General features: G+C 46.3%; 2 protein-coding genes across 4 annotated transcripts in view; both read left to right on the top strand.

Annotated features, from left to right (window-relative positions):
• Positions 1-4,770, top strand: part of LIPH (lipase H) — a 41,980-nt gene extending 37,210 nt beyond the window's left edge. For both annotated transcript variants that reach the window (XM_081137671.1, XM_081137670.1), the window contains exons 9-10: positions 2,038-2,211; positions 3,422-4,770. In XM_081137671.1, coding sequence (XP_080993797.1) covers positions 2,038-2,211; positions 3,422-3,509 — 262 coding nt within the window. In that variant the 3' untranslated portion in view covers positions 3,510-4,770. The remainder of the gene's footprint in view (positions 1-2,037; positions 2,212-3,421) is intronic.
• A 7,301-nt stretch (positions 4,771-12,071) lies between these two features.
• Positions 12,072-20,628, top strand: TMEM41A (transmembrane protein 41A). 2 transcript variants are annotated; one of them, XR_013998929.1, is made up of 6 exons: positions 12,107-12,300; positions 13,834-13,987; positions 16,289-16,450; positions 16,837-16,975; positions 18,818-19,201; positions 20,031-20,628. XR_013998929.1 is itself a non-coding variant. In XM_081139057.1 (5 exons), the coding sequence occupies exons 1-5, from the start codon at positions 12,182-12,184 to the stop codon at positions 19,036-19,038; spliced, it is 795 nt and encodes a 264-aa protein (XP_080995183.1). In that variant the 5' UTR covers positions 12,072-12,181; the 3' UTR covers positions 19,039-20,628. The 2 variants fall into 2 exon arrangements, 1 of the variants encoding a protein (XP_080995183.1); XM_081139057.1 differs by having other exon boundaries at positions 12,072-12,300; positions 18,818-20,628.
• Positions 20,629-20,944: the final 316 nt, after the last annotated feature.

Here is a 20,944-nt window from a genome sequence, read left to right as displayed (position 1 = left end):
AGAAAATTGGAAACACCCTAAAAATCCCCAAATGAGGAAATGGTTAATTTGGATATCCCCATATAATAGAATACTATTTATACATTGAGGTTATTTATGAAATATATTAAATGACATGCTTATAATATACTAAGTGAAAAACTTCAGGATATCAAATTATATTAAGTATAAAGAACTCAACATGTATTACCTATATATAAAGTTTTAGCTTAACAATATAAAAAAATGAAATAGAAATGCCACAATATTAGATTGCCCCTTGAGTGGTGGAAATGATCGCTTTTTCTCAGCTTCTCTTTACATTTTCAATTTTCTATATATTGTGTGTATGTATTATATATATGTATATTTATATATATTCTTTAACAATAGCTAATTAATATTTTTTTTCATCTATTAGTTTCACAATCGAGAAAAAGAAAAAATACACCCAAAACTTTGTAAGCAAAGGAACTTGAGGCTCATTTTATTCATTTACTCAGGAAATGTTTCCTGGATCTTACTGTCTGCTAGGCATTTGGGTTGTCTCTTGGCCTCACCCACAGAGGACCAAGTAGAATGTCATCTGAAACTGGCAATTGCCTTTCGGGTTCACTGTGCACATAGAGACACTGTGGGTGGGTGGTTTAGAGATCAAATTTTTTAATGCATCCTTGGATGATAATAATAATAGCTTCATTTATTGAAGTAAGTGTGTCACACACACAACGGCTAATGCAAATCTCGCTAAAACTCTGTGAAGTAGTATTACCATCTCTCTTTTATATATTAGGAAACTGAGGCTCAGAGTGGTCAAACGATTTGGCCAATATCACACAGCTGGCTGATCAGGGCGAATCAGGTGAAATCAGAGGCAGGTCTGTCCAACCCCAAAGCCCATAGTTTTAATCACTATATTATATTCCTCCCACTAAGCTGTATTGCTCCCTCTACCCCACTATACTTAGAATTTGCAAGTAGTGGGGTTCTTGGGAGTTCTTCACTGATCTGTTTCAGAGACCTCACTACAGTGTCAATGTCCCCAAACCCGCAGTGGGGCAGCATTTTCAGGGAGGGCACCACTAGGCATAGCACATCTTGAGGAATCAGCCTCAGGTGGTTTCTGAGCTGTGACCTTCGGTGAGGAAGCAAGGCAGAGACCCCACCTGGAGATTCTAGGAAACAGCAGGGAGATTGTGCAGTTATATACGGGGGAGTGTTCACCTAGCAGACTATGAGTATTCATGCCAATATTGGTTACGTATTTGCTTTACATGTCTGAGAAGCTTTAATTTTACATAGTAAATTTCTCCCAAGTAGGAACTCTTAAATTTGGAGTTTTTAAAATCTTGATGATGATAGAGACCTTAACATCTCTATTTTAGTCATGTTTAATCATTTTCATTTTAGTCATGTTTATGAAAAAGTCACCACCAATCAGAGAATATAGGGGAATAAAAGGAAATAGTTGTTTTATTATGTGGGAGATAATGGCTACTTTTTTTGCAAGGTAAACTTTGATGTCTTAGTATTTTTTTTACAGTTTAAGGTAAAGGAAATGATATTAGAGTATGTACTTTGAGTTTATCCAATCTTACCAGACTGTGGGTGCAAATGGAGTCACATTCAAGGTTATTATCTGCCTGATGACTCTTCCTATATTCATGTTTTTGGTGTATTTCTTTTTTTAACCTTTTAAAAATTGAGATATAATTCACATACTATACAATTTATTTTTTAAAAGCATCTGTTTCCTTGTCTGTGAAATAAAGATAATAATACTCATCTTGCAGAAGTTTTCAGGGGACTGGAGACATGTGTCGAGAGTTGAGGATGCTGCCTGGCATATAGTGGCAGTACATACCTCTCTGAAGTCACAGCATTTCATTAGTCCTGGGGTCAGCAGTCCTTGGGAATCCAGTGCACTTTGCCCATGAAAATCGGCTATTGCAGGCTATGGAGTCAAGCAGCTACCTGCTTACTGATTTGTAAGCTTCAGAACTCTTTTCTTTCACTAGCAATCTATATCCATTTAAAAATATTATTTCTTCCTTCTAGTGAACCTGCAACATTTCAGAAATACCACCAAGTAAGTTTGCTTGCAAGATTTAATCAAGATCTGGATAAAGTGGCAGCCATTTCCTTGGTGTTCTCTACAGGATCTGTAGTAGGCCCAAGGTACAAGCTCAGGATTCTCCGAATGAAGTTAAGGTCCCTTGCCCATCCAGACAGGTGAGCCATACACAGGCAGGGTTTGACAAGCCCCTGTTTCCCAAAGACGTTGTTTGTTTTTGTCCAGTCTGCTTGGTCTAATGCTATAATTGGACTTCATCAATCACAGCGAAGGATGTGAGGGGTTTTCCAAAAATAGACTTGATAAAAACAAGTAGCCCAGCAATCCAAGAAAATTTTACTGGTATGCACTTGAAGATAAATGGCCCAGTTATCCAAAGAAATAATGTTGTTATATGTTTAGAGTTATACAATTCCTCCCTAACCACTCTACCCACATTGCTTTGCAAGTTGATAACTTCTTGTAGAAAAGAAAGCCTCATCTAATTCAGCAAACTGATAGAACAGGGCCTAGTATAAAAAATGGTACAGAAAAATTGGAATATTGTACTCCATTGACACAGTATGAAAGTACTATATCGATGTTAAATTTGATAACTGCACTGAGAATATCCTTGTTCTTAGGAAATATACACTGAAGAATTAAGTGCTAAATGACCTATTCTCCACTGGTTCAAAAAAAGTAAAAAACAACTTGTGTGTTTGTGTGTGCATGTGCATATGTGTGAGTGTGTGCGTGTGTGTGCGTGTGTGTGTGTGGAGAGACAGAAGCAAAGGAGAGATGAAAAAGCCATGATGGTATGTATGTTTTGTTACTAATGCCACATAGAGTCCTATCATCTAATCCATGGATAGAGAGAGACAGGAAGTGATGTGAGCAGTTAGTACTTTATAAATTCCTTTTCCCTGAAGGTTTAGGGTATCCTAAAACAATACAAGTCTCTTCTAAGAGGAGAGTCATTACATCTTAAAACTGTAGGACTTTTTAAGACTTTTTTCTCTGATTACCAAAGGAATACATGTTCATTTTAAAAATTTGGGAAGTACAGAAAGTGTTAGGAAACAGAGAGACATCACCCATAATGTCATTATTCAGAGGCAAACACTGTTAATATTTTTGGTTATTTCTTTCTAATCTGCTTTCTATTCCTGTTTTGAAACCTAGCTGAAGTTATGTGTCAAATAAACTTTGACATCCTGCTTTCTTGTTTTCATTGTTACTTTACTTAGCTACCATAGGCATTTTTCTATAACATTAGAAATAATTGCTAAATCATTTTATAGCCTAAGGATATAATACAAGTTATTTGACTAGAATCGGGTGTTTTTATTATTTTATTGATAAGAATATTTTGTCCTATTTTTACAGGCCCCACTTGTGTCGGTATGACCTTGTACTGATGGAAAACATCGAGACAGTCTTCCAACCTATTCTTTGCCCAAAGTTGAAAATGTAATTGTTGTCAGGACACATGAGCACCTCTAACATCAAGAAAGCGACGGCAGGCTTTTTCAAAGCTTCACCTTTTTTACCTTTTCCTCGAGGCACAAAAAGTATGGAATAACCAGGGTTTTTTCCAGTAGTGTCTTATGGATGTCACTACAAAATGTCAAACAGCTTTGGATTATAGAACAGTCCTGGGAAGGGAGCCCCTAAGTAGGGCAAGTCGGAAATAGCCAGGCCCCAGGCAGCCCAGGGCCCTGTCTGGCTGCGTCCTGGGGCCTCCTTTGTTCCACCCTGTGATTCTGCTGCCTGTCACTCAGGCAGTTCAGTGGGACAAGCATCTTACAGGGAAGGACTGGCTGCAGACCTCACTTTGGACTCGACCTCACGTTCCCTGTGCCATATTCCACCAGATCCCCGCGTGGAGAAGGGAACGAAGACTGACCTACCTCACAGGGCTGTTGTGTGGGTCTGGGAGGCAAGTTTGTGAAGGGTTCTTTGAAATCCCACGGGTGCCACATCCATGAGTGGTTTGATAAATGTGAATATACTTTTATTTATTTTGATATGACTTATCTAATAATGCAATAAGAGAGCTGCTCCTTATCAACACCAGCTCCTCTCCTGGGCTGTTTGCTTTGGGAAGGCAAGAAAGCCAAGCCCCTGGCTTCCCACCTTGTTTAAAGTGGGGAAAATGCTTATTTTCCCTTATTTGCTAATGTAATCCATGATTATTGAAGGCAATTTAGAAAATGCATAGGTGCAAAATGGATACATGCTATACGCAATCCCAGCGTTAGAGGTGTTGAATGTTAATCTTCTGGAATAGTGCAAAATAACTTGTGTCTCTAACCTGTGAATTCAAAGCACAAACCACTTTGCTCTCGGAGCACCGGAAGCCTCCAGTTTGAGGAGATCTTAGGCTTCCCGAGAACTATGTGCGATCATGAATCTGGAATGACTACAGCAGCCAGGCCAAGAGGCCCAGAGGGCCAAGGCCAGAGAGGCCAGAACCAAGGGAGGAGCATCTGTGGGGCCAGATGCCCGGTGCGGGGACAGAGCCAAAGGGGTGAGCACCACGCTTCCCACGGCTGTGGCCACTGTGGGAAGGTTTCTGTGATTCCTGAGTGTCACAGGCCCAGTGACTTCTACTGCTTTCTGTGAGAACAACCCTTATTTTAAAGAACTGGACTCTCTATTTCATAAATTATAGAATTCTGTGAATATATTCCTGTGTGGCACGTTTTTATATATGTAATACAGAGTTTTTCACCTAAGTGACGCATGCCTGTAGTGAATGGCCAAACCCAAAGGAGTAAGTCTCAGCAACGGGCCTGCCCACTTGGGGTTTTATCACCCCTCTTCCTCCTTCCCACATTTCCTCAGCTGCTGTGGCTGGGAGGTCAGCATGGTGTAGGCCCTGATTTTCTTCTAGGGTTTCATTTGTTCTGCATTCTGATTGGCACAGTCACTTCATGCTCCTTCCCTTGCCTGGTAGGCAGTGGGTCAAAGCAATAGCAGGAAAGTGACAGGAATAGCATTTCTGTCGTTTATAAACTCCTCAGGCCAGTGGGTGCCCCTCAGCTTCTCCTCTTGGTGTCTCCTAGCTCGGCACCTGGCTCACCGCGGACCGGTTGGATGAGTGAACGAACTGGTAAATGAGTAACGGAAGGAAGGAAGTTTGTTCACTGGAGTGGAGTTGGATTTCAATGAGTTTCATCTAACAGTGAGCAGGAGAAATGAAGGCAGTTACAACTGTGACCACTCTCTTCTCAGAACCTTTCTCCCAGGGCCCCGGAAGCTTCACCTCTGTCTCTTGTTATCCTGGTCTCTCCTCCCTTCTCTTTGTCAGTGCATCTGTCTGAATCCCACATCCAAGGTGCAGTCTACCCTCTTCCCTACCTTCTGCACTAATTATCTTCCACTTAGTGTGTGGCTCTTAGCTCAGTTGTCGCTTCCTCGGGGGGAGTCTTCTCGGACCTCATTTCCCATGCAGCACACGGGACTTCTCCTTGGTAGCACTTTTTTAAGTTGTATTTTTTTACATTTATTTGTAGGATTATTTGTTTAATGTCTATTTTCTCCTCTAGACTGTTCTGCAAGGCAGGAGCTGGGTACATAATGTGGTGCCTGCACTCAGGAAATACAATATTTATTAAAAGAACACTCCCCATTATTTTGTGAGCCTTATGGAGCCATGTTCAGTTATAAGCAAAGACCTCCCCTCCCCCAGCCATAGCCCATTTCCCTGGAGACACCTGCCCTTCTTTTCGACCAACTTCTCCCCCAGACACATTTGTTATTATTGTCTCCATTATCTCTGGAAGCCCATAGCTCACTTCTTAGGCCCCTTGGGAAAAAGAGAGGTTGTCCCCCTTCCTGCCTCCCACCTATTTGAACCTTCCAAATGTTCCCAACACCGTTCTGCAGCATGCCCACCTATCCGGAAGCCTGGGAGATTTTGCTGTCCCCAGTTTTAGTGCCTTAGCTAAAACCCTCCAGGACCCTTCAACATTCCTGGATGACTCCAAATTGTGGTTCAAAGATCTCCTTGCTTGTTTTTCCAGGATGTCCTTCCCGCCCCCCCCCCCCCCTTTCTATCAACTTTGTATGTGCTTCCATTACTGCTTGTATTATGCCATATTGTAATATGTTTCCTTGTCTGTACCCACTCCAAAACTGCACATCACAAGAGCAGCTGCTGCTTATTTGTCTTGGCCACCCTAGCACCTAGCACCACATCAGGCACAGGGCAGGCGTTCATTAGATGTTTGTTGAACAGAATGGAGTGGACTTGAAGGAGGTCACCTCCACTCTGATTTAGACATCAACACACTTAACTGTTATGTCCAAAACTCTAAACTTAGAACCTCCCACCTTCAGACTCCTGTCCTGTGCTCTCATTCCTGCAAAACCCTATCTTGGCCAAGGAGATTTGGGGTGCCAGCAACAGAAATCCACTGGGACTAACCCAAATTTTATTAAAGAGATAACTTGTACAAACACAGGAAGAGTTGAACCATCAGACCACAGAAGGGCAGGGATGGAGGGCAACCTCTGTCTAGCTTTCAGCAAGAGTTCACGGCCTTTATTAACCCTAGTGCTCTGCCATGAGTCTCTCTGACTCAGCTCGGCTCTCTCCACATGGTAGCTAGATCATTGGTGTCCTTGGGACCACTGGGCCTTCAGTCACTCATTAGGTGGCCTGATTCCAAAGTTCAGGATTCTCCTGGAGAAGGTGGCCATCCTGTTCCAATCAGTTACGGTTGGAGTGGGGTGGGGAAGCAAAATCATGTGGTCCTCAGAGCTGCCCCTCCCTCCCTCCCTCCCTCCCTCCCTCCCTCCCTCCCTCCCTCCCTCCCTCCCTCCCTCCCTCCCTCCCTCCTTTCTTTCTTTCTTTCTTTCTTTCTTTCTTTCTTTCTTTCTTTCTTTCTTTCTTTCTTTCTTTCTTTCTTTCTTTCTTTCTTTCTTTCTTCTCTTTCTTTCTTTCTTTCTTTCTTTTTTTCTTTCATATGTTTTTATTGATTTTTATTATTTATTTATTTATTTATTAAACATATCTTTATTGGTTTCATAAAGAGTAAAGGAGGGAGAGAGAGAGAGACAGAAACATCAATGATGAGAGAGTCATTGATCGGCTGCCTAGCCTGCAATCCGGGCATGTGCCCTGACCGGGAATCGAACCCCAATCTCCTGGATCCCAGGTCGATGCTCAAGCTGAGCCACGCCCGGACAGGCTTTATTGATTTTTAGATAGAGAGGAAGGGGGAGGGAGAGAGAGATAGAAACATCGATCTCTGCACACCCCTACTGGGAATTGAACCTGTGACCTCTTGGTGCATGGGACTACGGTCAATCCGCTGAGCCACACTGGCTGGGCAGAGCTGCTCTTTTCAATTAATCAGAGCTGATTAAGCCAGAAAAGGAGGTTGACAAAGAGCCATGGTAAGTGCCTGGCTAATTCACTCTCACTGGAACCTCTTTGCTGAGCCACTGGCACCCACCTGCTTCCCGGTCCAGCACGTGTCCCTGGTGTGGGGTGCAGCTGTCCCTTGTCAGGATGCCTGGGCATGCACTGTAAATGAATGGCCTTGATGGAGGCTGGGGCAGCCTGCAGGCGGTGCTCTCACTGCTTAGAGTTGGCTCTGTAGGTGTTGGGTTGGGGGCCAGGAGAGATGGGGGACTGAGATCAGAGTGGAAGTGGGTTGGGAGTGGGGAGCACAGTCCAGGGCTTCTTCCCCAAGCAGACAAGGGGAGTAGGAGGAACCAGAACCGAGTCTTTCGGGGGATGGGGGACTTAAGTGAGGGGCAGCAAGAAGCAGCGTGGGTAGTGAGCCTGTAGGGAGTTAGGTTTGCATTTCCCAAAATAGCTCTGTCAAAGGTTCTTTACCACCTCCTGTTGGCTGAATCCCACAACCTTCAGGTCTCCTTGCTGGATTTTTCCATGGGCTCTGAAACACCGAGCACCAGGTCCTTTTCTAAGTTTTTCTTGGGCTGTCGGAACACCTCTCCTCCCCACCTCCATGTCTCATCCAGCATCCTTGAAGGAACCGTCTGGTTCTCTTTCACTCGTTCCACTATTTCCTAACCTAGCTTCTGATTTCCGTCTTCTCTCTCACAAAGGTACTGGGGGGTAAGAGACTAGACTCTGTGTTTGCTGGTGTGTGCCCTCTGTCAACTTCACTCTTCCTAAGCTTCCATTTCCTGGACTGTAAAGTGGGGGCTGTTAAGAGTCCCTGCTTCATGAGGGTTGTTATATGGAATAAATACATTCTTTTTTTTTAAAATATATTATTTTTTTTATTTGATTTCAGAGAGAAGGGAGAGGGAGAAAGAGATAGAAACATCAGTGATGACAGAAAGTCATTGATCAGCTGCCTCCTGATACTGCATACTAGGGATCTAGCCTGCAACCCGGGCATGTGCCCTGACCAGGAATTGAACCGTCACCTCCTGGTTCATAGGTTGTCGCTCAACCACTGAGCCATGCCGGCTGGGGGAATACATACATTCTTGAGTATAAAATGCTTACTGTGAGGTCCTCAATATATTAAGTAATCAATAAATGTCAGCTGCCATTACTTCCCTCCTCTCCTCATTTCAACTCCCCTCTAGAGACAGAGGACATCCAGATCTGAATGTTCAGTCTGAACTCTGAATTTTCACCTGCTTGTTGAGAAGGAAGTACAGGGCAGAGGAAAGTGCATGGGCTCTGGAGGGGCAGACAAGGGCTTGAGTCCTGTTCAGGACTCACAACTGTGGACTTTGCAGTGACTTCATCTGAACACCTGCTCATCCACTCATCTGTAAGTGGGATTATGATATTTGCTTCTCTGGAGTGGCATAAGCTTTGCCATGTCTATTTCCTCCATGGCACTTACCATGTTCTATAATTATATCTTTCTCATTGCCCTCCCCCAACCGAGGGAAAGTGAAGTCCTTAAGAGTGGGAGCCTTGCCTTCTTGTTTACTGCTCGGTTCCTTGCCCCTGCATATTTCTAACACAAGCATAATAACACTAGTTTCTCATTCACTTTCTTTCCTCCTGTGTTCCTTAGACTTCTCAAAATCAACATGTACCAAACCAAACAACTGGTCATTTCCTTGCTAGACCTGACCTTTTAATTTAACAAATATTTATTAAGTGCCAATTCTAAGCCAAGCACAGGGCTAAGGGTCAGTACAGACAAAAGATTGCTGAAATATTGTCTCATCTGTGGCAATGTTTACTGTCTACTGGGGAGATGAATAATGACACCGGAGCACAGCATTTGCAGTGATAGGAATAAATGCTTCACAGAATAGGAGCCCCAAGCATAGAGGAGGAGCAATTTTTTCTGACTGTAGAAGCTGGAAGTGACAATTGCCCTGAGCGGCAATGAAAGAGTAGGGATTTTCCAGGCAGAGAAGATTGCCAGTTAGAAGAGTATTGTCAGAGGCCTGAACTAACATGGTGCATGTTCAGCTGGAATGGAGGGCTTAAAGGGAGAGAATGAGAATGGAGGGCTGAGACCATTTGCCCCCATTTTTTAAAATGGAAAATTTCAAATATACAGATATAGAGAAAATGGTATAAAACTCACTTCCATGTGCCCATCATCCACCTTCAACAATTATCAATTCAGTGGACAATCTTGTTTGTTTATTTCCCTACCCACTGAACTCCCATCCCATTGTTTTCTTAGGACACAAAGTTTTTAAATATTCCTTTTGGGGAGGAGACACCACACTTCTACTCAATTAAGAGAAACATTTTTAACAGTACAGAGGAGTTTTACTTTTTTACACTTATCATGCCATGACTTCATAGGGAATGGGTTCCAGCAGCTCAGGCTCCTTTCCTTTGGTTCTCATAGTGAGCTTCTCTGAGTGGGCAAGGCTGGTCCTTCAGTTGAACTGAAGTATCTTTCTCCTTGGCTTTCATCTTTTTCTGATCATTTCCCTTCACATGTTTCAGAAACTATCTCAGCTGTTACAGTGCTTAATATACTCTGTATGTACATTAACTCTCTTGGCAAGAATCTTGCCCTTAACTTGTTTACAACAATGTCGACCACATGCTGGGTAACATTGTAGACTTGTCCAGTTTTCCCATGGGAACATTTGTGGGACATTCTTTTTGGAACAGTGCCCATTCCCTTGATGTCTACAATATCACTTTTCTTACAGATTCACATGTATGTGGCCAAAGAAACAACTCCATGTTCTATACAAGGCCTAGAGAACGTATAGTGCCTTTCCTCTTCCCCTTTGTGTTGGTCATTTTGGTGAATTATTGGAAGATGGTTGTTCTAGCCAAAAGGCCCATCCCATTATTTTGATACAAATCCCAGACATTAAATTATTTCATTTCTAAATGTTTAGTATTTTGAAAAGATAAAGTGTATCCTTCCCTTCCCTTCCCTTCCCTTCCCTTCCCTTCCCTTCCCTTCCCTTCCCTTCCCTTCCCTTCCCTTCCCTTCCCTTCCCTTCCCTTCCCTTCCCTTCCCTTCCCTTCCCTTCCCTTCCCTCCCCTCCCCTCCCCTCCCCTCCCCTCCCCTCCCCTCCCCTCCCCTCCCCTCCCCTCCCCTCCCCTCCCCTTCCTTTTTTCACAAATGAGTCATAATATACTCTAACACTGCAACTTATCTACCTGGCGACTGAACTGTGTCAGGATATACAGAGTTGCCTCCCTCTTTTAGGAAGCTACCTAGTGTTGCATTTGTGAATATACCAATAATTAACCTCTCTAGTCCCCAACTAAAGGGCATTTAGGTTGTTCCCAAACTCTTAATATCAAAGCAAAGCTGAGAGAATATCTTTGAACATACACCTTTGTCTACCTAGGGTCATATCTATAGGTTAAATTCCTGAACATGGAATTGCTAGACCTTGTACATTTTGAGTTCTGACAGGTGCTCCCTATTTGGCTCAAGAGGTGCTTTTGAATGATTTGACAAGGACACATTCTCTGTCCAGGCTTGTCACATTATGGAATTCTCTCTGTTCCTTCTCAGCCATGTGTCCTACCAACCCAACTCCTCCCAGTCCTCCCTTCATTCTCACTGCTGTGGTCTGGGCTCAGGCCTGCATCCTTTGTCATCAGGACAGTTGCAACTGTCAGCTCAGATGTATTGTAATCCCAAAGCAGAACGGAATCATTCTCTCGCTTAACCACTTCTGCTGGTGTCTCACTATGTACAATTTAAAAAACCCCATTTCTTAGCCTGTCGGTCTTTCAATGCTTTCTCGTTTGTCCCTAACTACTCACTCATTTTTTTAAAAATGTTTTTATTGATTTCAGAGAGGGGAAGAGAGAGGGAGAGAAACGTCAAAGATGAGAGAGTCACTGATGGGTGGCCTCCTGCACGCCCCCTGCTGGGGATCAAGCCTGTGACCAGAATCCAACCCTGATCTCCTGCATCATAGGTCGATGCTCAACGTCTGACTCACCCCGGCCTGGCTCTCACCCATTTTTCATACACCTTAGACTTCACTGAACCTGGACTCTGGTGCCTTACTTGGGCCCCCACGTCTCTCTCTCCCTTCTTTCTCTGTCGTGGAAGTCTTGCTGCTCTTTTAAGGTACATTCAAGCCCCACTCCTCACCCATGCTGCGCAAGGCCACTGGTTTAGGACCCAGGCTGATTTGGATTCTAATCCTGACTTTCTTTCGGGGGATGCCAATCCTTCCGAGATTCACAGTTTTCGTCTGTTAAGTAAGGATGAAAACACCAACCTTGCTGTGAGGATTAGAGTAGGCATCAGAAAAAGGGAATTCTGACCCTTTCCGTGGCCCCTGTGACCGCCCCACCGCGCTCGACCGGAGCCCCTGCTGCTGCCCCGGCTGCGTTTCCTGCGTGTCACAGCCCCGCGTGGACAAGACTGCAAGCTCGCTGTGGGCAGGGCTGGTGATTTGCCCCTGGAGCTCCCAGCGCCTGGCAGAGAGCCTGCGTATAAGCGGAGGAAGAGACAGAGAGAAACGTGCAAAGAGACAGACGCGCAGAGCGGGTCTGGAAGACAGGTTTCCGCGGGAATCTCCGCCCAGGGCCAGGTGGGCGGGGCCTGGGCCGGGGGCGGGGCTGGCGCGGGCCCCGCCTCGGTCCGTCGGCCAACGCGCTCCCCTGGCTCGTCCCCGCGCGGCGCGGTGCAGGGCGCTGGCTCCAGGCTCCTCCGCGGCCCGGCGGGTCCGGGCGCGGGCGCCGACATGCGCCCCCTGCTCGGCCTGCTGCTGGTCTTCGCTGGCTGCACCTTCGCCCTGTACTTGCTGTCGACGCGCCTGCCCCGCGGACCCACCCGCGCCTCCGCCGAGGACGCTGAAGGCAGGTGCGTGGCGGGGACCGGGAAGGGGTGTAGTTTGTAGGATGGGGTCTGGGAAGCGGAGATTCGGGTTCCCGGGTCGGGGGCGACAGGGCTGGGATTTGGGGTTCTCGCACAGCGGATGGGGGTCTGGTGTCCGGGCCGCGTCTACACGGTCTGGGCGGGCGGGCGCCTGGAGCCGGGCTGGCCCCGGCTGGGACCCGCGTGCTGTCTGGCCCGCGGCCGGGGCCTCGGCTGGTGGTTTGCGGAGGGGACGCGGCGCTGCCGGGCGGAGCCTGCCCTCGCGCCTCCGCTCGCGCCGCGCCCCCGTCTGCTCGTTCGCGTGCCCATCGCGCTCCCAGGCTCAGCCCGGGCCCCCATTTGCGGCCGCCCCTCGCCCCTGTTTGGACCCGCAGCCCCTGCACGACTGCTCCCAACCTCCCCGCGTCGCCCTCCGCACCCCACCTCCCTTAGGTCTACCCTGGGGACTTTAAGGCTTTCGGTCTTCAGGCGAAGAGATGCAGGGACAGCCTTAAATTATTCGCGAATTAATGACCGCGTCCGTCCGTCTGTCTTCCCGGCCGTCCCTCCCCTTCTCGTTGCCGCTGGGCGAGGCTGGAGGCGGTGCGGGACCCGCCCGGCTGGTTCGTCGTGAGCTGCGGTCAGTCCAGTTTGAGAGAGGATGCCTGTCACAGCATTGCGTCAAGGATGCCACTGACATTTGAATATGAGGACAGTTGTTTTCAGTTGCTGTATTCTTTTGCTTCAGCTGTGAAGCCTTTGCCGTGGGTGTCAGATACGCCAAGAGAAACATTTTGACGAGAACCAAGAGTCTTTGCTCATAACTGATCGCTGATGGATTCAAGGGTGGCTCAGATGGCAGCGCGCAGTAGCCTTTACACTGTAACCCTTGCACAGGATTCAGAGTGCACTGAGCGCCAGATAAAGAGCAGGGTGAAAAAACAGGCTCTTTGAAAGGGCTGGTTTCAAGGCTGACATATTATCAAGAAGGTTATGTTTATGGTGCAGGACAGATATACTTTCCCAGAGAATCTTTAATTGGGTTCCTGTCTGATGAAACAGGAGCAGTGTGAAGTTTGAATTGTCCTTGGCCTAAAGTTTGTGGGGGAGGGGGTGCTCCTTGAAAGGACGGTAATTTAGGACGTCTAGTACTTGCCTGGAAATTAATCCATTTGCCTCTTAAGAAGAGATCATAAAACCTGAGAGCTGAAAGGAACTTAGTGATTATCTAACACCAAGCCTCATTTTTCAGAAAAGGAAACTGAGGCCCAGGGACTAGCCCAGGATCATACAGCTGGGTGGTAGCAGAGTTCAGTTGCTAACTCAGGTCTCTTGCTTCCAAATGAGGGCTCTTCTATCTGCTCTGCTGTGTTGTATCAGGTCACCCATAATCCGGGGCCCCCATTATGTGTATATTGCCAGCAGACTAGATGGTGAGCACATTTATAAACCTATTTAGGAAAGATGACACCATGAGTAACTTTCATAGGTACTAGGTTGATCGGACTCATGTTTCCATCTGCTTTTCTAAATCCCCAGGTCACTGTGGTTCCCCTCTGACCTGGCCGAGTTGCGGGAGCTCTCGGAGATCCTTCGAGACTACCGGAGGGAGCACCAGGCCTACGTGTTCCTGCTCTTCTGCAGTGCCTACCTCTACAAACAGTGCTTTGCCATCCCTGGCTCCAGCTTCCTGGTCAGTGCCCTGTCCTCCTTCTGTGCCTGTCAGGAAGCCACCTTCTGTCTTTGTAGAGGGGCTCTTAGGCTGCAAATCACACAGTCCAGAGGACAGACTCCTGTGACTACCATTTTTTTGACAGCTTCTCCTGTGGCAGGCACTGTCCTAGTTGTTTTACCTGCATGGCCTTATTTAATGCTCCCAACAGCCTTATAATGTAGGGAGAAATTAAGTAACTGTCCAAGGGGACAAGGCGAGGAGGGGGTAGGGCTGGATTTGCACCCACTTCCTCCCAGCTCCAGAGTCAGCCTTTCCTCTCAGGTTTGCTGCTTTTGTTTCTGAGGCATTGAGAGCTACGTAGCACTGTCCTTGGGACACACACACATGTGTACCCTGGGCTGAGTCAATTCTTCCTCCTAACAGGTCCCGTGATATTTTGCATTTTGGCACTGTTTTTGATTTTTTTAAAAAATCTGTTTTCGGGGGGCCCACGTCCTTCTGATGGAGGCCACCCCCCATAAAAACCTATTTTCTCTATTAGTCTGTGAGTTCCTGAGTCCCTTGAGGGTAGGTCCTGTTTCTTTTTCTCAGCCCTTGCATTCCTTTGCCTGGCAGAGGGAGTTGCCTTGATAAGTGTTTGGTGAACAAATGCAAGTTGTTCATGGTGATGTTAGGCTGTGGAGGACCAGGAAATGTCCCTGATGTGGAGAGAACAAGTCATTCTGATTGTCCAGGTGGCCCCTCTGGAGCCACAGTGTTAGACCTGAGCTTGTCCTCTGGCTGTTGGATGCTGCTCATCAGTTGCCATCTCAGGTTATACAGAATAACCTGTGCTTTCCTCCCAGCAGCATTCTAAACTGGCTCATGTAAATGTAAATATATGTTAGGGCATGGGGTGGGTTTGAATCCCAGCTTTGTAACCATAGGTAAGTCATTTAACTTCTTCAGCCCTGTTTCCTCATCTATAACATGGGAATGCTCCTATGTAACCCGCTAGGGTTGTTGCATGGGACGGTTAAATGAAACAGTAGGTGTAGAGTGGCTGGCATGGTGATGGGGCCTGGCACACAGTGGCCCTCAAGCACTTGTGGAATGACTGAGTGACGGAGCAGGAAATCTTGCTTCCCTCTCCTGCCCAGCATCTTTTCTCTACTACAGGCTTAGCCCGGAACTGCGTAAGCAATTTCTTTGTTGGAAACTGGGAGAAAAACAAATGTGTCCATTCCAAGAGAGACAGGGGAGGTGTGTGGTGTTTGAGGTCAGGGGCTGACTCCTTGGGTACCTGCCTTCCCACTTGAGCTGATCTCTCATTAGGGCAAAGAGCCAGCTGCCACCAGGAGGTGAATCTCGTCTGTGCCTAGTGTGATGTTGGGCCCGATACTTAATTTCTTACCCATACAGTGGGATAAGGATAGTATATGACACAGTCATAGTGAGGATTAAATACGACATGTAGTCAAGCACTGAACACATAGTCGGTGCTCATAGATGCCCACCTCCTCGCTTCCAAGTTCCCCTTTTACTTTCTGTCTTGGATCCCACGTTTGGCAGGATGATGTTAACTAGCCAAATTGCATTTAGGAAGTATTGGCTCACTTTTTCATTTTTGTTCATCTAAAACTTTTCTGAGTGTCGCCTAGATCTCTGGTTAACATGAATCCCCCAGTATTTGCATACCACACAGATGTAATTCCAGCAAAAAGCAAAGAAACAGGACATTTTATATACAGTAGCTTGTGTGGTCTGACTGAGGGAAACTCATGGTTTGTGTTCATTTAAAATGGTGAAGATAACCTGTGAGTTTCATCTCTGCCTTCTCGGAGCGCCCATGTTTGCAGGACTTGCCATAGCGCCGTGGCAGGCTGGGTGCTGTGTGCTATTTTGTCACTTCGCTCTCTCCTGCCCTCTGATGCTTTAATCCTTGGTAAAGAGAACAAAGCCGGGGTTGTAGTTTTCAGCTCTTTCATCACTTTTCATTCACTTTTTTTTTTTTTTTAATTGATTTCAGAGAGAGGAAGGGAGAGGGAGAGAGACATAGAAACATCAATGATGAGTTGTTGATGAGCTGCTTCCTGCAGGCCCCCGACTGGGGATCGAGCCCCAAACCCCGGCATGCGCCCTGACCCGGAACCGAACCGGGATCTCCTGGATCCCAGGTTCAACCACTGAGCCACGCCAGCTGGGCTTCATTCGCTTCTTTAAAATGGGAGTTGGGTTTTGGCCAGGAGGGTGGAGGGAACCTATGACTCTTGACCCCCAAGATGAGGTGACTGGTGGCTGCCGGGTGGATTCCTGGCTGAGGGTTTGTTTTCTTTGCAGAACGTTTTAGCCGGTGCTCTGTTTGGGCCATGGCTGGGGCTCCTGCTCTGCTGTGTGTTAACTTCGGTGGGCGCCACGTGCTGCTACCTGCTTTCCAGTATGTTTGGCAAACAGCTGGTGGTCTCCTACTTTCCTGATAAGGTGGCCCTGCTGCAGAGGAAGGTAAGGGGGAGGGGTTTGTCTGAGTGCTGGGCCCCCACAGAGTCACCCCAGGGACCTGGGGGGGTGGGGGCAGGGATTTCCCACAGTGTTCCTGAGCCTGCTTCTGGAAGTCCTAGGGGTTCTTTGGATGTCTCCAAGAGGCACGGACTTGGGATCAAATCCCAGCCCCATCGTTACCAGTTCTGTAACTTGAGGCAACTTCCTGACTTCTCTGAGACTCAGGTACCTCTGTTTTAAAAATGAGGAAAACAGTCTGTACTCTGGAGTGTTGTTGGGAGATTTGGGGACAGAATATGTAGAGTATCTAGAACAGTGCCTGGCACCAACAGATTTTCAGTTCCTGGAGACTCTTTGCTTCCTAATGACCTTGTCTTCTTTGGCTACAGGTGGAGGAGAACAGAAACGGCTTATTTTTTTTCTTACTGTTTTTGAGACTTTTCCCCATGACACCAAACTGGTTCTTGAACCTCTCTGCCCCGATTCTGAACATCCCCCTTGGACAGTTCTTCTTCTCTGTTCTTATCGGTAAGAAGCTGATGGAGTGAGTCTTCGTCTCACTGGGGGATTGCCCTGGGTTAGCAGCTACGAGGCCATGTGCCTGCCTCTGAGAGCACAGGCTCATGAAGACCATCTTCAAGTTTTATTAGCTAAAATCCTGATTTCAAATCTATGCAGGCTTGGACAAGAAACCTTATAAAAATACTTTTGGAAAAAATAGGACTGTTCATCCTGCAACTGTATTTAGTGCCTGTCATGTGCCAAGCACTGTGCTGGCATTGGGATTAATCTATTAAGCACATGACTTGGCCCATGCTAGGGGCTCAGTAAACGCTAGCAGGTAAGACAGGGTTGGAATGGGTATATGGGAAGAAGAAACGGAGGAGACAGAAGAAAAGAACAGAGCACAGGACTTCCTGTCTGGCTTTGGCCCGTTTTAATTAGGATCTGCCCTAGGAAGAGCTGGCACCACGGAAGTTTCTTCTTGCCTTTTGACAGTTGTGTGACCTTCAGCAGGCTACTTCCCCTCAGTGGTCACTTGGCCAGATGAGGGCCTAGAGCGGTGTTTCTCAAAGTATGGGCCTTGGACCACCTTTATTAGAAAGGTAAAGTGCTAACCTCCTGCTGAGCCAGTGACTGTTATTTTCTCCTGGAAGTAAGCCATTCTCTTTAAGCCTAAGGCAAGGTTTGCCTCGCTTAAACCTTCTTTAGAGCATGGAGGGAAAGACTACTCAGGGCTTCTAGGTCAAACAAAACAAATCTGTGGTTGAGCAGCTGCTATTAATAGGGGATTCTTGAGAGAAATTGAGATCTTAAAAGGAAGCAAAATCTACCACAGTTAATTCTGGTCATATCAGCTTTCAGACGAAGTGCCTCAGTGCCTCAGTTAGCTGCCTGCAATAACCTGGGTGGCACAAAGCTCGGAAAGACTGGAGACCAGAGTTCCAGTCCCCCCTCTGACGAGCTGTGTGACCTTGAGTGATCTATGATCTTGAGGTATCATCAATAGAAGAGGAGCGGATTATCAGGGGGTCCCAAACCAATCAGAGAGGGAGGGGAGAGGCTTTTGAAATGCAGGTTCTGGTGCTCTACTAGACCCAGGTAACCAGAATCTCTGGGGTGGAGCCAGAGGATGTGTTTTTATCAACATCACCAGGGAGTTGTTATGCCACCACCCTGTCTAGCCACCACTCAGACTTCTAGGGTCCAGTGAACTTGATGACTTCTTAGAAACGGTACAGAACATGAAAAAAAGTACTTCTAAGAAACATGTTGGTTTTTATGTCATGCATCCTGTAAATCTCATAATGCTGGTGCTTCTCCTTACTTGGCTCTCGGCTGCTCAGAACCAAAGTTGGGGCCCACCTCTAGCAAGTGGGTGAACCTTATACATTTTTCTCCTAACTCTACTCCCTTATTTTATTCTTCACTCATTTTGTTTTTCCTGTTAAAATCTTTTTGTATATAAAAATATGTATACATACATATTTAAATATACCTTTTATTGATTTCAGAGAGAGAGATGGAAACCTCAGTGATGAGAGGGTCGTCATTGATCGGCTGCCTCCTGCACGCCCCCAACCAGGGATGGAGCCCGCAACCCGGGCATGTGCCCTGACTGTACTGTATAGGTTTTTGTAAACCATCTCAAATCCGTTTGTTAAAGAACGCAGGTGTATGTGAGAAGTGAAGAAAGGAGGGGGAGAGTGGAAAAGAAGAAGGGAAAGAGGTAATATGTTTAGGGGTGAGGAGCTGGGAAAAACCAAACCTGGAATCACTGTTGTGAACTCATGGTGACATTTCTGAATGGTTAATGCTCTTCCTTTTCCTGCCCCTCAGTAACAGGCTCTTTCCTTTTTCTTCTTCCAGGTTTGATCCCCTACAACTTTATCTGTGTGCAGACGGGCTCCATCCTGTCAACCCTTACCTCTCTGGATGCTCTTTTCTCCTGGGAAACTGTCTTGAAGCTGTTGGCCATTGCTCTGGTGGCCTTAGTTCCTGGAACCCTCATAAAAAAATTTAATCAGAAAGACCTGCATTTGAATGAAACAAGCAATGCCAATCATCTAAATAGCAGAAAGCACATGTGATCTGGATTTTTTTGGCCGTGTGGCCCTGGACTGTATTGCTTATATGTGTGATGGGTGTGGTCCTCTACAGCCCCTCATTGCTGTTAATTACCCTCAACAGGTGGTTTGGACACAGTTCACCTGTGCGCAGTGTCTTGTCATGAAAGACCCTGTGGTCTAGAAGGTGAGTTATATCAGGTGAATTAAACCAGCCCTGGCTTAGTAGGACGCTGCGAAATGGATAGCCTCTCAGAAAGCCCTGTGTGTTTTATTGAATAACAGAGAACTCGGGATAGTCTGTTGTGTTTGCCTCTTGCCAAGCCCTGAGCTGCCTCAGGAGAGGATATGGACTGTCCTTGTCCAGAGTGCCTCCTTTCCAAAGTGATTGGCTGTTGTGACAGGTGTTCTGTTAAGTCCCTGGTGTTTGTTATTAGTGTCAATGATGACATGTGAACCCACGTCACTGACATCACTCTTCATCTTGCTAGTCTCTTGAAGAGTGTTTCTTCTGCACTTTTTTTTTCGGATGACCTACCTCTTACATAAACCAAGGGAAAGAAGCCCACAGACTGCTTTAGAACATCTATGTACAGCTCAGGTGCACAGTGATTTCTCCGATGCTCTTTGTGTTCAGACACACCAGTGTTACCATATATGTCACATTTCCTCTTGGTTGCACGGCCTGACAGTTAAGCCGATTGCAAACAGACTATTACATATGAATGGAGCGAGCTATGTTATGGATACGTTCTGGAGAAACTCACCTGGACAGTGCAGGTCTCTTGATTCACATGAACCAAATGACCAGTGCATTTTGTAATCTGTCCTTTCTGTGTGCAAATCCCTTCTCCCTCCTGCTAGGAGAATGGATTCAGTACGCTCAAATATTAGCCAGTATGCCCTTGGAATGTTTTTCAGTTTGTCATTTGCTGAGAATAACTGAGTAATAATTATATTTTATCTTTTAATTCTAAGAAGAAATCTTGGATTTGGGTTATTTTGTTGTGTTTCAGTTATCTGTAGCTGTCGTTGCTTCCTCTGGCAGCAGTATTGAATTGGCACAGACCTGGGTTCATACTTCCAGGAACAGAAGGACCTTGGCACCTAACTGACCAGCTCTGGGATCCTGTACCTCACAGGAGTAACTCATCATTTCTCACCAGAACTGTTGCCCTTGGGCATCATCTGCTGGGTTTTGATTTGGCTTCGCCAAGAATCTTGCCAAGGCTTTAAATCTAGGCCACATGTGCTTCATGATTTCTTGAGAATATTCATTCTTGAGAATGAATTTCCAAGCATTGTTTTTTTGGACTCATATGATAAAAAACACACACCCACAATAACTTAATTTTTAAAGATGTATTGCTTTAAAGGAAGCTTGATAACAAGGGTGGGGGGGTGAAGAGTAGGCCAACTGGACTTTGAAATTGTGGATCTTTGTTCTTGGAATAGGGAGAGGGAGGGAGAAACAAGGAAACTTTCCACACTTTGCCCTTTATCAGGATCCTTAGATTGGTCTCTCCCTCGTCCCAGTGATCTTGCAACAATGTGCCTTATCAGTTGTGAGCCTATAGGCAAAGTAATCTCCCAAATAAATGGGTATAAATGTTCTGTGGTATGTGTTTGTCCATGTTGCTAACTTTCAGTTCCCCTCGCCAGTGGGAGTCAGGATTGGCTAAAGGTCAGACAATCCCAACGGGGTAGCTCTCCCCTCTCAGGCGTTTTCATCTTCACCTTTTCCATCTCTATGCTCACTTTATAGTGGGGTCACTAATAACACTTAGTAGCTATAAGATGGGCAGCAGGAAAGCCATAGGGAAGGAGCAGAGCGCCTGTCTGGGCTGTGCCAGAATAATCAAGACGAGACTGTAACAAAATAAAACGACAGTGGTCTCTTCCTCTGTGGTGTGTCTAACACAAGAGCCGC

This window comes from Miniopterus schreibersii, assembly GCF_964146895.1.
Source record: "Miniopterus schreibersii genome assembly, chromosome: 5".
Taxonomy (NCBI): Eukaryota; Metazoa; Chordata; class Mammalia; order Chiroptera; family Miniopteridae; genus Miniopterus; species Miniopterus schreibersii.
The sequence above is the reverse complement of the archived record's forward strand: the minus strand, read 5'-3'. Positions and strand labels throughout refer to the sequence as shown.